The sequence below is a fragment of the Psammomys obesus genome, unplaced genomic scaffold (assembly GCF_907164565.1).
Source record: "Psammomys obesus unplaced genomic scaffold, mPsaObe1.curated_primary_1811, whole genome shotgun sequence".
NCBI lineage: Eukaryota > Metazoa > Chordata > Mammalia > Rodentia > Muridae > Psammomys > Psammomys obesus.
In genome coordinates, this window is record NW_026596040.1 from 36,120,332 (window position 1) to 36,136,535 (window position 16,204).

General features: G+C 50.0%; 1 protein-coding gene across 6 annotated transcripts in view; it reads right to left on the bottom strand.

The window, feature by feature from the left end:
- The window catches only part of Ctif (cap binding complex dependent translation initiation factor), a 241,383-nt gene that overhangs the window by 182,094 nt on the left and 43,085 nt on the right, over positions 1-16,204 (bottom strand). For 2 of the 6 annotated variants that reach the window (XM_055622605.1, XM_055622604.1), the window contains exons 1-2: positions 8,934-9,006; positions 4,942-5,132 (exon numbers count right to left, since the gene is read on the bottom strand). In XM_055622605.1, coding sequence (XP_055478580.1) covers positions 4,942-5,132; positions 8,934-8,967 — 225 coding nt within the window. In that variant the 5' untranslated portion in view covers positions 8,968-9,006. Of the gene's footprint in view, positions 1-4,941; positions 5,133-8,933; positions 9,007-16,204 lie in introns of those variants that run through there. The other 4 variants (XM_055622607.1, XM_055622609.1, XM_055622606.1 and 1 more) reach the window with 2 other exon arrangements.

Here is a 16,204-nt window from a genome sequence, read left to right on the forward strand (position 1 = left end):
ATCTATCTATCTATCTATCTATCCATCCATCCATCTCTCCATCATCCATCCACCTATGTATCCATCCATCCATCCTTTCTAGTGTTGCTGAGATGGTGATGGGAAGCACAACAGTGCATCAGGAGGCATTTTCTTCCTAAGTGTCCAATGCCATTGCTCAGATTCTAAAAATACCCGCCACCAATAGAACAATATTCTCCACTCCCTCAAACTTTCTCAAGGTTTCCAAGAACAGTAACAATTTTCCTCTCCCAGAAATATCAAAACATCACCAGACAGGCAGACAGAGACATTCTTTGTATGTCTGTGTGTTTTTAAAATTCCATTTAAAACAGTCATCAAATTAAATAAAAAACAAGCAAAGTGGATTAGCAGAACCATTTCCTACAAAGCTGTGTCAATAGCTATTATATTTTTTTAAGTGTCTGTGGAGGATGGGTCTAACCTTGGCCCTGAGTAAAGCTGGCCACCATTGTCCCACCCCTGGGTGTCTGAGGGTCTGGCAAAAAAAGACTTGGGACAAATCCCTCTTCCCCTGTAGCATGCAGATGTTTTGCAATCATGCCAGGTGCTTGCACGCTCTCATCAAACTTCAGAGCATGTAAAAAGTGTAAGGAATGCACCCTAACGTCACAAGTGGCAGTTTTCCCCAGACCGGAAACCGTAAAACTCTCCAGAGGCCTGGTTAATCTCATCTGTTCCAGGTCCAGGCATCCAAGTGTCTGTCAGGTCGGCCTGAGCCAGCAGCAGGAAGAAGTGCATAGCTAGCCTTGGATGGCCCACTATCTGCTGAGCGTCCCTTCCCTTCCCTGTCTGTCTGTCTGTCCCCGTCCCCACCCTCTGTTCCACAGAGTGTTAGGTGTTAGCCTGAGGACATCAGCTCAGGATGTTTACAGGTATCTACAGCATTTCTTCCCTTTGAAATCACTTTGATTTAGAAACAGATCTGACAGACCTCCGGGTATGTCTATAAGGACAGGTCTAGAGGCAGGTCGTAAGAACAGGTCTAGAGACAGGTCATGAGAACACTGACCAAATGACCTGGCTGGAGGAAAGAGGTCTATGTGTGGTGGTGGTGGGGCATGACAACAAAGGAGAGGCTGTATCCTGCCTGCACCTTGTTAATCTGCCCACGTCCTGTCCCCAACAATGCAAACTGCTCTGTCCTTGCACAACCTGCCCACAATGATGATATGATGATGGGTCAAAACTTCTGAAACTGTGAGATAAATTTTTCTGCTAGATTATAAAAATTAAATGTTCTTTTTCCTCTGTGTGTGTGTGTGTGTGTGTGTGTGTGTGTGTGTGTACATATTCATGTGTGTGTGTGTGAGCACACTGCTGTGTTGATGAAGAAAGTAATGTATGTGTGTGCTCGCATGAGTATGGAGAAATCAGATAACTTCAAGTTTTTGTACCCACCCTTCATCTTGTCTGAGGCAAGGCCTATTTCTATTTTCTGTTTAGCCAGTGTGTACACTAGGCTGGCCAGTCCATGGGCTTTAGAGATTCTCTTGTCTCCCCCTTACGTAGCTGGGAGAGGACCAGGATTATAGAGACGTGCCACCATGCCCAGCTTTACACTGGTTCTAAGGATTCAACTCAGGTCCTTACACTTGTGTGAACACTGAGCCATCTCCCATGTCCTTCTCTTAAGGGTTTAAGGCCAAGTATCTCATCACAGTGAAGCAATGGTAACTAACAAATTTCCCCAGACAACCCAAGCAGATTAAAATTTCCTGATTCATGCTTGCCACTTCCTCTTTCTCGTCCAGGTCATGACAGTGCTAATTCTACACCAGAGTGGCTTAAGTTAAGAAATGAAATTGTCACAAATAAATTGACACCCTCAGACACACTCCTACCACCCTGACATCATTTCCTCATCAGCAGGTCATTCCCCCATTGTCCCACGTGGATGGCAGCCACCCCTATCTCACCCTGTGGTCCTCTTCATGAGATCCTGGAGACTGTGCCAGTGTCTTGGGCTATTGGCCCCCTGAGCTGGCTTTTCCCTCACCCCCACGGACTCCTGAGCCCATTTCAGCCCCTTCCTCTCAGTTCATGCACCCTGCCATCTTCGGCTTTACACACTTTACTCCAGGACACCTCTTTTGGGCTTCCAGCCCACTCTCTCTAGTATGAGAACCCCAGCACAACGCTTCGGTCCTAAGGCCTCCATGCCACTAGACAGCAGTTCTCAACCTTCCTAATGCTGCTCCCCTTTAATACAGCTCCTCATGCTGTGGTGACCCCAACCATAAAATTACTTTTGTTGCTACTTTATAACTGTAATGTTGCTACTGTTATGGATCATAATGTAAAATCCATGTTTTCTGATGGTCTTAGGTGACCCCTGTGAAAGGGTCATCTGACTCCTGAGAGACCCACAGGTTGAAGACTGCTGCATTAGAGGATTTACTATCTGTCTTGGTGCCTACTCTACCCTCCCTTGCCTGGGTATCCAATCATATCACCATCTTCCTTCCCTGGCCTTTCTTCTCATTTCTCTTCACTGTATTTTCACATTGGCTAAGACCATCTTCCTAACACTACATCAGCCCGAAAGTGGCCAAAAGTCCCTGGAAATCCTCCACAGCTCTGCTGCTGGTGTGACTTCACATATGTGGTGGCAGGCTGGGCTGCTGGGAGGTGCACAGACCGAGCGCTTGCTCTGCTTACTCTCCTCCCCCTTGACCATTCTCTGTCCCTTATAACTATGCTGGCTATGCTCCTACTGGCCCTCACTTCTGCAACTCCCCCATATCACTGTCCCCCTCAGCTGTGCTCCTCGTGGTGGTAACAAGCCTGGTCTCCCATTGCCGCCCTTATCCATCCCTCTGCCGGATCCTCTCCAGCCACTGCCGCTAGTCACTCAATTGCTCTGTCAGTGATGCTGTCTTCTAGCAGTAATCCCAAAAGTTACCCACCTCTCCCCTACCCCTCCGCCCTCTTCCTAAACCCCCCTTTTCCCAGGCTCCTGGCATTGCACCCAGCCTGGCTTTCTTCCAGCCAGTTCTCGCTGGCTCCTCCTCCTCTCCCATCTTCCCAGGGGTCCACAGCCCTGCACCTCCTGTTGGAGGTTCACTTCTCTAGACCTTGTCAGCTCAGTCTCCTCCTTCCACTCTAGCATTCTACTCCTGGTTGGGTCTTGGCTCCTCTTCTGGCCCCAGCTTTGGCATGTATAGCATCCTCAGTCCACACGCTCTTTACTCACTACCTGACCCCTTCCCCTTTCACTGACCTCCCCCTGACCACGGCTTTATACTGCAAACTAGCAACTCTCTTGAGAAGTCTCTACCCATGCACTGGGTGTATACGGTCCCTCTGAGGTCCCTCTCCAGCTCCCTTAGTGCTTGCACTTAAGTCCATCAAAGCATCAGAAAACCCCAACTTCACTTCAAAAAGTAAAAGTAAATAGGCTGCCGGCTCCTCAGTTGCTTGTGCTAGCCTTCCTAGCTGCGATGGTCACCTGCACTAGAGCAGCAGTTCCATGAAGGTGGGACTTTTACTCACTCCCAATTCCAACATCTCCCAGGTTCCATGGAGGCTGGGTACTCCACTCACCCCTGTGCACTGGGAATGGGCAAATTATGAGCTCACATACTTATAGCTTTAGAATATCAAGGACACTAAGGCAAAGAGCAAGGGACTATTTTCTGCCCCAGCGCCCAGTGGAATGAGACAGGGGACCCCTGTTGATTAAAGATGTCCCAGCCTGACTGCTGGTCTGGGCTTCATTCTGGCTTTCTAAAAAGCGGGAAGACTAGATTTTTCTCCCCACTGGGCAGGGAGCCAGGTGGCTGCATTTGGTTTTTGCAAGTAGCTCATCCTTTATTTGACTACCCAGGCTTGAGGGGGGACAGCTATAAGAGGGGCCCTTGATACACAGACCCTGGACAGGAGAGAAGACGCTTCCTTGCTTCTTCATTTGGGTAGCATCTGCTCTTGTCTCCCCGGACAGTCCAGCCTTCCTGAGGCAGCAGGTTAATACCATTTCACAGGTAAGAAAACTGAGCCTCACCGGCTGGTGGTGGCACACACCCTTAATCCCCAGCACTGGGGAGGCTGAGGCAAGTGGATCTCTATGAGTGTGAGGCCAGCCTGATCTATAGAGCGAGTTTTAGGATAGCCAATATTACACAGAGTGACCCTATCTTGAAAAACCAATAAGAAAGACAGAAGGAAGGAAGGAAGGAAGGAAGGAAGGAAGGAAGGAAGGAAGGAAGGAAAGAAAGAAAGGAAGAAAGAAAGAAAGAAAGAAAGAAAGAAAGAAAGAAAGAAAGAAAGAAAGGACACTGAGTCTCTGATATTGAGGGCTTTGCCAAGGTCAAATGGGCAGCTGGAACCAAATCTGAAAGCAACTCTTGTAAGACTCTACTGCGTCGTACAAAGATGTGTATGATGGCAGGTTGCTGAAGACATCACAGCCCACACTCCGCCAAGTAAGACACCTCCCCTACAAGGCCAAGTTGAGACAGACCAACCCAGGAGGTGAGACCACCCTAAGATTCTTCTCTGAATGACTCGTGCATCTAAGTGCATAGGCATATAGCATCTTGTAGAGATACACAGAAAACGCAGTTCTTAAGTCACAAATCAGAATTCTCCAATGACATCCATTATGGGTAACTTTGCTCTCCAATGCTGCTCTAGAGTGTAAGCTTGTAGAATAGTACACCCAGCACATGGTAGGTGTCTAACCAATGTATGGTAAGAGACAGGTAGTCAGTCTGGTTGGGTCCCAGAGGTAGGTTCAAGGGTCAAGGGTGCTCAGCTGAGGCTTCCTGGCTGGATCTCAAAATGTCTCCTCCAGAATTCTGGATGCTGTGCCAGATGGGATTACCACACTGCAGCAATGTAGGGAGAAATGACAGGATGCTATCATTAAGGTGTCACCTCTTTGAGTCTGCTAGTCCCTGGGCCTGGGCCAGTGTTCACCTGGGAGATATGGGACTGTGTCCTCTGGCTCTCGCCGTCCCCCTCCGTCTTGTCGGTCAGCAGCCCCTGCACCTGGTACTCCAACACGTAGCTGTCAATGAAGCGCTCCAACTCCTCTATCTCCTGAGAGCGGCTGCTCCCTGCCTCGGAGGAGGCCGACGCTGCTGAAGAGTTCTCCATCCCTCCGGCTGCTGGGGAAGAGGACAGACAGACACACAGCCTCTGTGAGATGCTGCGAGAAGCCAGGGCCAAGCCCCACTAGAGAAACTCTCTTCATTCTCAGGAAGTTAGTGGACTGTATTGGCTTATCTGTTTCGTTCTCTCTCTCTCTCTTTTGAGGGAGGAAAGGGTTTATTTTGGGTTAGTTGAAGAAAGCTCCATTATGGGAGGAATGGAATGGTGGACATTCATGGTACGGGAAGTTTGCAGCTGGGATGCCTCGTGGTTCAGTGGACCAGGTAGCAGAGGCAGCTTAGCCTGAAGCAGTATGAGCTACAATGCATGTGGCCTGCCTTCTTCAGTGACTCACAGCTAAGCCACACCTCCCTGTGTTAGTCAGGGTTACTATTGCTGTGATGAAACACCATGACCAAACACAACATGGAGATGAGAGGTTCCTTGCCCTCACTGCTCCATAGGAACTATTGTTTGTCATCAAAAACAATGAGGACAGGAACTTAAGAAGGGCAGGAGCTGATACAGAGGCCATGGAGGGGTGCTGCTTACTGGCTTGCTCCCCATGCCTTGCTCATCTGGTTTTCTTATAGAACCCTGAGCCATCAGCCCAGGGATGGCACCACCCACAATGGGCTGGGCCCTCCCCCATCAATCACTAATTAAGAAAAAGTCCTACAGGCTTGCCTACAGCCAGATCTTGTGGAGGCATTTTCTTAATTGAGGTTCCATCCTTTAGTTTGTGATATTGACTTATCTTTAGCATTAAGATATGCTGAGTTCCCACTGTGATGGGAGGGAAACTGAGGCTAGAGGAGGCACAGGTGACTTATCTAATTGTCTGACACGGTGACTTGTGTAGTGCTGAGGTTAGTGCCTACTGCCTGAAAGAGCAGACAATAAATCTAGTTCAGCACCTAAGCCCTACTGTCCAGCTTGACTTAAAATGCTGACTTTAAGGGAGGAAGGATGGGATTGGGAGGGGATGGGAGGAGGGATCTACAGCTAGGATACAAAGTGAATAAACTGTAAGTAAGTAAGTAAGTAAGTAAGTAAGTAAGTAAGTAAGTAAGTAAATAAATAAATAAATGAAAATCCTAACTTTAAACCCATGTAAAGCAAGACAGATCTCCTGATCCAAGAACTGAGATGTTTGGAACATCCCAGACAGAAACATTCTTCAGAGAGACAATCCCTTCAAGAAATACCTCCTAAAGAGACTTTCCCCTTCTGGCCATGAGACTGCCACATATGTAGCTGTGGTCTGTGGGCCTCAGCTTCTCAGCAGAGCTATACGGCCTTGCTGAGGACACGTGTGGCATGAGTCTATAGGGACAGGGCCAGCTTTACTGACAGAACGCTGAAAGTCGGTGGGTCACCTATGTGGCTGTGGCTCAGCCACAGATGCTGCCTCGTTGCCGTCCAGAAGAGTGTGACCATCCCAGTAGCCCTCTGCCCTACTCTTGAGTTCAGCCTGACAGAATGGCCAGTTGTACCTGGGATAGGCACTAGGGTGCAACAAAACTGTCAACCTAGTCTATGGGAGCTGAAAGCCACTGCTGTCCTCTGCCACCTCTTCCTCCCTACCCCTTCCAGGCTTTCCACCCCTTCCTTGCATGGACAGGAGAACTCCAGGCCTCACAGCAAAAAATGTTACAGCTTGTCTTGTGTCTGTATTTTATCATCTGGGGACCTGTGACCTCCCAGAAAAGCCCCACTCAGCTTGAGGAAACAGCACACTCCATCCACATACTACCTGGACTTTCTCCAGACCACCCCCTTGCAAAATGACCCGGCAGGCCTGAAGAGTGGAGGCAGACACCTCACAGGCCACGTGAAGATGCTCCAGGTAGGAGAGGCCCTGAGCGTTCAAAGGAAGGACTGGTGCCGACATTTACAATTCCTGAGCACTCTTCTGGAATGCTGGTATTTGCTAATAACCAAGATCTAATAAAGTGTTCCATGTAAACCGTGTCACGGAGACCATGAGTGTGGACTGGAGATGGGGAGAAAAGACTGCTGGGAGCCAGGCTTCTGCCTTCCAGAGCTGTGAGGTAACAGCAGGCATGGCTGGAAGACGCTAAGGGTGTGGTACTTCTTCATCCAGCATTAGACAGCTAGCAGGCGGTGTTTGCCCACTTCCGCACTCTTCCTACCCACACTTTCCAAACCTAGACTCTCTTCCACTTATGGGATTCTACAGCAGTGACCTAGAGGCCAGCTGGGGTCTCTCCAACTTCTGGCTAATGGTGTTCTAGCAGGTAAATGGATCACCCAGCATGGCTTCAGGCGTGACTATGACATTTCTAATAACAGAAATGCAAATGGTTCCGCACCTGTATCACTGGCTGAGGCATCCTTCTCAGCATAGATGTGCTCCCTCCGAATGCAATCATCTTTCTACCAGCTATGGAATTAGCATAACTGGACTACTTAGAAGAGGAAAGAGGGTCTCAGAGAGGATAAGCAACACATCCAAGTTCACACGGTTGGTGTGACTGTGCCTAAACCTCCCATGACCTCCCCTTCCTCCCACTTGCAGGTAGCTTGTGTGGACATGTCTCAGTTTTCTATCCCCCTCCCTACTTCTCCAGTGATTGGTGCTGTATAGAAGTGTGATTTTTACTCCTCGCCTGGGTACAGCCTAGGAGGGCAATCTGCTCAAGTTCAGGACCTGACCTGTGTGGGTGGCCTGAGCCGCATGGGAAGGAAAAGACCGATAGCCAGAGGGGTCTACAGAGGAGAAACCTGCTGACACTGTCAGTACCTAACAAAGTGTCCATTATTCCTTGAAGACCTCAGATCTTAGCAAGGGACTCTAGGCACATCCAAGAACTTGACATGGAGTCCACAGAATGGAGCATAGGGTTGGCCTGCATTGGCAGCCTGTGGTCCCCTCTACTGGGCTCTCTACGGACAAGTCTCACAGACATATGTCCTGTGAGAAAGCTGGACATGGCAATAATCCTACTCTGGCTCACCGAGATAAAGACAGGAATCATGACTCATTTGGATCCTGCAATAGTTTAGTAGCCAGAGGGAGAAAAAGGACTGTTCCATGGGCCCCTTTCTTGGACACCGATTATATCCACATGTTCTTTTTTGGCTCCCTTCTATTCCAGTTACTGTTGTCCAATCTGCTCCAGGCCCAGCTGATAGCACCTGACCTCAGGTGCCACCTGCTCAGGGCTGTTCAGACAGGAGACACCTGCAGGACCCGCCTGGCCCCTGATCCCTGAGTCCTCAAAGTGTAAGGATCCAGCCTCTCCCAGGGCCATCCTAGACAGAAATGAAGCTCCACCTTTCAGTTTAGATGACAGTTCCAAGGCAGCATTTGTGACCTCTCAGGGGGCCTGAGCAGACTGAGTCCCAGTTGACTATAGTAGTGACTAGATTGCCAGTGCCCCTCCCCGCACGCCCTCCTGTCCTCTCTCCTGGGGGTCATAGTGTACAGAGATGCCATCCTCCTATCGTCTACCGAAGTCACTGCTGGGAAACTGACCCTCAAAGCAACAAAATCCCAAGCAGGTGCCAGGTAGGTCTAGGCTGTAATCTCCCTGTCCGTCAACTACTTTTCCACTGTGTTTCAAATATAAAGGAACTCTTTTTCAAGCATGCAAGTCAACAGCTTTGAGCATGGCCACAATGTTACATAACTATGACTACTGCCCATCTCCGTAACTTTTCATTGTACCAAACGGTAGTCCTTCGCCCACTGCACACTTAAGGCTTCATTCCCCCGACCCAGGCCCTGGTTAACCCGACCGCCTTCTGACTCTGTGACTTGCTTATTCTGGGTACTATAAGGGGAGTCTTACAATATTTCTGTGATTGGTTTATTTCCCAGTGCATTCAGGGTTCATCCATTCTGCAGAACCTCGTGTACTTTTTTGGCTGATGAGGTATTGGGTTACAGTAACGCATCACGTCTCTTTCCTCTGGCCATCCTCCCATCCTTTCACCAGCATGTGGGCTGTTCTCACATCTGTGGAGACTCCTCTATGAACATGTGTGTGCAGATATGCTTGCTCTGCCGTGTGCAATTCTTTCAGGCAGGTGCCTACAGGCTTCCCTCTGCAAGGCAAGAAGGTGATCCCTCCACAATAAATGATGTTTTTATTCTGTTCTCTCTCAATTCAGCTTGCGAGTCACTGTGAGGGGAAGTGGGAAATCTTCATGTAACTGGGTAGCAGGCTGAACTGGGAGCCACAGAGGAGGGTGCTGGTCTTTGTAGTGAAAGGCGGCAGGAAGGGCGGGACCAAGGAGAGAAGGAAAAGGAGAGATGAGGGTGTGGAAAAGAACCAAGGACACCCGACTCAGGCATTCAAGCACAGGGCAGGCAGAAATACCCATCCCAGGAGCTGACCTCTGCAGTGGTTTCCTGGGACCTTGACCTGCCCCTGTTCCATCCCAGGTGATGGATGAGGAGGACCAAAAAGCCAGTAGGAGGAAAAGCACTGAAGCTGCATTTTGGTGTAAGGGCACCAAAGGGGAAGGAGCTATCCTGAGGCTGCGGGCAAAGGATGGGGCTGAAGCAGACATAGCAGGAAGCAGGGCATGGCGGTCCTTGCAATTCCCAGAGAGCATTAAGGGCCTACCCGTGTCTGTGTAGAGGAGACAGCCCCGGCTGTGTGCTGAGACCTCAGTTCCAGCTAGGCCATCTTCATGCTGTGGCTACAGGCCCAAGGTACCTGTATCAGAAATTTAAAACACCCTTTCTCTGATGTAAAGACGCCCTCTCTATGCTATTATCTCTACTCCAAGACCTCACAACCCAAACCCTTGTTTTGCCCAAAGTTGTCTGCAGCTTCCATAGAAAGCCAGCACAAAGCTTAGGGGTTTCTGCTGAGGTACCTATCTCTTTTCCTTCCTCTGGCCCTACCTGGCTCCAAGCCCAGAGGCTCACAGAACCCTCCCTCAGGCTACGGGCAACACTCACATCACAAGGCACTCCATGGGCCCAATAAGATAGTCTTCCACCCGCCACCTGCTCAGTGACAAATGGTATTAAGTGCTGTAAATTTAGCCAATCCTTTTAAGAACAGGCAGACATTAGAGGCATTTCCCTCCCCCCCCTCAGAGATGAGCTAGGTGACCTGCAAGCCAGGAGGCTTGATTAATGGAAAACCTGCCCTTTCAGGCCCTGGGAGTCCATCATTTTTAGCCCCCTAACTTCTTCAAGCTCATTCCCTAACCTCTTCAGCATCCAACCTACCCAGCAGGGCTGCTGGACCTCATGCAGGAAGCTGGAAGATCTCAAAGTCTACTTTTCTGGCTCATTGTTTGCCTCAGGCAACAACAAAGAACCCAGCTACCCTTGGATCCCAGGCAAACTGCAAGGGAGCCCAGGGAAGCTGCAAGGGACCCTAGAAGTGAACGAGGAGGGTTTGCTTGATGCTCCAGGGCTCAGAAGCCAGCACTCTCCAGTCTGTGCTGGATCCCAGCAGGATGTCAACGCTACATCAGGGCAACATCTGAGCTTTGAGGGCAGGGAACCCAACATGGGCTCACTGTTCTGTTTTTGTTAATATCAACCATCACATCTACCCAAGGCTTCATCCCAGCATTCCCCACATCACTTCCTATGAGGCCTGAAATCACACAGCACCATGCCCCTGGGTTCCCTGCCAGCAGTTTGTTCCTGGTGACCTGTTACATATGTGCTGGCTGCTGTCATTTCATGAAAGTTTCCTAGATTCCCCTACCCACCTCCACACAAGCCAGCTAGAACAGTTTCACCCAGAACACACAGTTGGGAAGACAGTTCTCCTTGGTCACTTGCCAGGTAGACCTGGGCCAGGGATATATGTAAAGCCTGTGGGAAGAGACAGGCTGGGCTGTCTGAGAGGGAAGATGCCCATAACTGTCCAGAGGAAGCCATGGGAACCTTTTCCCTGCCAGGCCCCCATCTCCTCTGGCCTGTGCTCCAACCACTCACAGATGAATCTCTAGAAAATACGATTCCCCTGGCAATCAATTCTTCATCCCCATTGTCTGGCTGCTACAGTCAGTGCTGGCCTGATAGCTCGATATATTCATGTGTGCCAGAGAAACGCAGGATGGTTCAGTGGAGGCCTGTGTGAACAGAAACTTCAGGTTCCCAACCCCTGGGCAGTGGGAAAGTTCAGAAACACACAGCAGTGGAGGTGCGACTTGAAAGGCAATGACATTTCCTGCAGCAGGAGGTAGGACATCCATCACCCTCTGAATGGGGACTAACCCTTTGTCACTCTAACACTGGATAGGGTGTTTTTAGGATGCCGGCGTGTTACACAGCAAATGCCCTGTGCTGTGATCAAGCATTAGAGTCTGAGGGGCTGAACGGACTATATCAGCATTCATATGTACCAGGCATTTGAAGTAATATTTCTGCTTCTAGAACTTTTGTTTCACTGGCCCATGGTGATGTATTTCTTTCTGGGGGTGGGCAGGACCAAAAGAGAAGAAGCCTAGCAGACAGGCACAGTGGTCCCCAAAACTCAATGGACACAGAGCACCTAGCATCTTGTTAAACTATAGATCACAACTCAGTAAATTGGAACTGGAGCCCAATGCAGACACTTTGAGGCTATTTTTGTTTGTTTGGTTGATTTTGGTTTTTCGAGACAGGGTTTCTCGGTGGCCTTGGCTGTTCTGAACTCACTCTGTAGACTACATTGGCCTCAAACTCACTGAGATCTGCCTGCCTCTGCCTCCCAGAGTGCTGGGATTACAGGCGTGCACCACTGCACCCAGCTGCTGAAGCTATTTTTCCTTGAAACAAACTCACTATGTACCCCAGGTTGGTCTTGAACTCCTGATCCTCTTGCCTGTTTCCCATATGTTGAAACTATGCACCAACATGTCTTGTGAGGGTCTACATTTCTAGCCAGCTCTCAGGCGTGGCTGTTGGTGGTAGAGGCCTACCCTCAGACTAGCCAAGATCGGAGAACCTGTCCTGTCACTCCTACCCTTCTTCTGATACCCACCCTGGCATAGCAGAGGCTGGAGGCTCCATTCTGACCTGGCTAGATGTACCCTCTCCTCTTTTGGTCCATGCAGTGCTCAGGGAGAGCTTGCACAGGGTAGACCTCCATGGGCTGGAGTGACTGTCTCCTGGGGGATCCTAGGGACTGCTTCCACACTGTGCTTGTTCCTAACATCTGGGCTGCATAGCTTCAGCAGCACTCTGAGAATGCAGCCTAATCCTGCACAGATGAAGGTATCAAAACCTGAAGGTGGAAGGACCTGCTGGAGGAAGACAGGTGCCTCTTGCTGCAGTCAGCCTAGATACAGGTCACTCAACAACTCACCCAGCCCCCCTACCCAGCTGAGTCAGCCCCTTGCCGTACCCTGTGAAGACAGCCTTTGTGACTCTTGAGTGCATGTAGATCTGGGTTACCTCAATAGGAGGCTACTCTGAGTCACCCTGTAGGCCTACTCTGTGAACCAGCTCTGGACAGAGTCCCTTTTGCTTACTGCTCCATCCTGACAGCAGCCTCAGGGTGCCTGGGAGCAGGGCTGGTTCCCATGAAAGGGCAGGGCACAGGCAGCAGAAGGCAGGAACTGTGCTGTGGCTTCTTAGGAGAGCTAGTCTGTGCAGCTACCATCAATCCTGGAAGGCCTGGGTAGAGAGGACCCAGGAGAGGGGCCGAGTGATCGGTCATGGCATCCTCCTTACAGTCTAGGCCACCAAGTGTGTTTCTCAAGAGAGAAAAAGCAGGAACTGGAGAGATGGCTCAGTGGTTATGAGCACTGGCTGCTCTCCCAGAGGTCCTGGGTTCAATTCCCAGCAACCACATGGTGGCTCCCAACCATCTATAATAGGGTCTGATGCCCTCTACTCTCAGGTGTACATGCAGACAGAGCATTTATATAAATAAATCTAGAGAGAGAGACAGACACAGAGGCAGAGCAGCTAGGCCCAGGACAACTGGGGGAAGGGAAGGGCATTCAGGTAAGCTCTGTAGGTACAGTTTCTGTATTATCTCTGAAAGTCCCTATTGGACAGCTCTGCCTTCCTTCAAATTCTCAAGGACCACAGGGCCTCCACTTGGATTGGACATTGACCATCTCCCTTGGCTCTAGGCACATACTACCTCTCACACCTTCTTATCCTCCCCTATTCTGTTACTCAGCCCTTGGTTGTTCTTGAAATATTTATGGGTCTTTATCTGGCCTTGACAAGTCAGCAAGGTGCTGCCGCCTTTTATACCTGTCTCAGGCCTCACACATACCCTAGCACTGGCTTCGGGACCAGCTTTCTTAGTCCTCCTGCCCCAGTTCTCCCCAGCCCCCTCCAGTTCCTAGAATGTCAAAGACAGGGTGCTGGGATCCTCTTGCCTAATATCCTCCTCCCAATCCAGGGCTTGACCTCTCCCTATGACACTTTATTACAACTAAGGAGTCCCGGACACTCATTGAGCACTGTGCCCTACTGGCCGTGGAAGCCTATTAGAGGACGGTTTTGTGCACTGTGTATTCAAATGTTGACTTCTGTACCCAGAAGCTGGTTATAGTCAGCACTGTCATTATTATGAAGCATCCCCTGTCTCAGAAAGTTGTAAACGCTGTTCTCCATCACCTTCTGATTGGTTAAATGAACAGCTGAACAGTCAGAAGCTGGGCAGAAAAGGATAAGGTAGAACTTCCAAACCCTGAGACGGAATCCCAGATGGAGACCAGAGAGAGAAGCAGGGTAGCTATCAGAACAAAGATGAAGAAGGAGGTGCTGGGCAGAGAGTGTTAGGTGGCAGGTAACAGGCCACATGGTGGGAAGTAGGCCAGGCCATTACTGTCGGTTAGAATAGTTGAGTATTTGCCTGGCCCTAGTGCCTGAAGCTTTTAATAAATATAAAGGTCTCGGTGTCATTATTCAGAACAAGGGTGGGCATAGAAAAACCTTGCATTTTACTGCATTTTACAGAAGCCAGGTAAGATGGACCAAAGCTACGCAGGGTCACGAGCCAGCTGAGTGAACTACACACATCCTTGGCTGGAGTCAGGCAGCTTCCTAAATGCCCCTGATCCCAAGAAGGAGAAATACAAGGGGTATGGGATCTGATTCCAACCCTGGCTAGTTCGATGCCTCCCGCACAACTGTGGGCTGTCCCCTAGCCTTCCTGCTCATCTGTAAAACACACTGATGAACATAAAGACCTCACAAGGAGCTACAAGCATGAAGCGAGAAGAGGCAGGAGAGAAGGACTCAGCACACCCAGGCACACAGCAAGCCCTCACTTATCACTGGACCTCACAGCCGGCCCTGTTCTCCCTGTCTCTGCTTCTGCACTCTCTCCCACCTCTGCCTTTTTGAATTTCAGCCTTGCATCTGGGGACTGTTTCCAGGCATACCTCATCCATGAAGCTCTCCTTGGCCACTGGCTCCTGCTGCCAGTGAGCTCTCCTCCTTAGTGTCTCACTACCTTAAACTCTCCACACCTTGACTGAGCCTTAAGTCTGGTCCTCTCTTGGGTTACAAATCTGGGGTTCCCTCAGTTCTGTTATGCTGCACAGACTCAAGGGGACCCATTTCTCTCATCCCTGCACTCCAGATAGATGGCTGGGCCCCACCACTGGCTCTCTTCAAAAGCCTCTGGCTTTACTCTCTAAGAAAAAGGACTACCATAGAGCCATGTTGGGAAGGAAAAGGGAGACCAAATGTGCCCTGTTTTGAACCCAGCAGGGCACTTCAGGTTAAGGCCAGAAAGCTCCAAGGGTGTGCAGCGGCCTCAGTGCCCAGGCCCTCCTCAGGTAACACTCCTTCTCCAATGTCCCTCATGGGGTAACCACAGCCCCCAGCCACCTCTCTGTGTCTTTGCAATATCCTTCTTGAGCCACAGCCCAGCAGGAGCCGTGATTCCACACCACTTGGGTCTCAGTGGGGCTTCAACACACATGAGGGCCTGCCAGTCTTCAGCATCAAGAGGCCACATGGAAGGTGGAGCTGAGAACAGTACCCCTTTCCCTCTCCTCACGTGGTCCTCTTGAAAGCCACCTGGACCTTCACAGTGGCCCTTGAAACAGCTATTCAGTGGCTCACCGAGCCCTCTGGAATCTGCACAGGTACTCACACTTTCCTATTGCCGTGATAAAAACACCACGACTGAGGCAAGGAGGAAGGGTTTATTAGGGTTTACGGTTCCAGAAGGAAAAGTACCCTTCTCCACTATGGGGAAGTGTCAAGCATGGCAGCAGGCATGGCGGCTCCAGCAGCAGGGTGGAGATGAGAGAAGGAAGCAATGAGAGCAAACTACAAAGTGTGAGTTTCTAAGCTCGCAAAGCCCTCCTCCAATGCCATACCTGTTCTACCAAGGCCATACTTCCTCAGCCCTCCCAAACAGCACTTCCAACTGAGGAGCAAGTTTTTCAAATGCTGGCGGTGACGGGGGACATTCTCACTCACACCACTGCCTTCACCACCCCTCAGATGATAAACTCTTCGCTCACAGAAGCGTGGCCACAAAATACAACCTTCTGCAGCTCCTGGTTACTTGTGGACTCTGCTGTGTTTTATGTGGCGGATTTCTTTAAAAATATTTGAGCAAATGTTTATAAATCAAAAGATTTCATATATGCAAAAGATTCATATATGCAGAATATATGCATTTCTGGCTTTTTGGAAGATACTCAACTCTGGCCCCCCTTTTTACTGTAAACTGTCAGCTCGAGTGAAGGAATATTGGTCCATTCGGACCGCAGTCAACCTATAGCTTGCATAGATCTGGGATGTCCTTGTTACCTCCCCATCACCCACGGCCATCACTTACGAGGCTCCCCTCACCCACATGTTGCATGCCTAGTCCTCCAGGTTTCTAAGTGTGACAGACTCCAGCAAGAGAGCAGAAGGGGGTCGTCTACGAGCACAAAGATGGGTGTGCCCCCAAGAACCTGGAAATAAATCTAGAACAAGGATTACTCCATGGGAGTTGGAAGTGACATTCACATGACAGTACAAACAGAAATATGCAGAAAAGCCATTGCCCAGAGGAGAAAGCGTGTGGCTTTCTTCTTCACAGGGTGGCTGGAGGAGATGTCACTTGGAGGCATTGGGCTGGCCTGCTCAGAAGAAAGCCACCACAGCAGGCAGGTCAACCAAGCTCGATCCAGG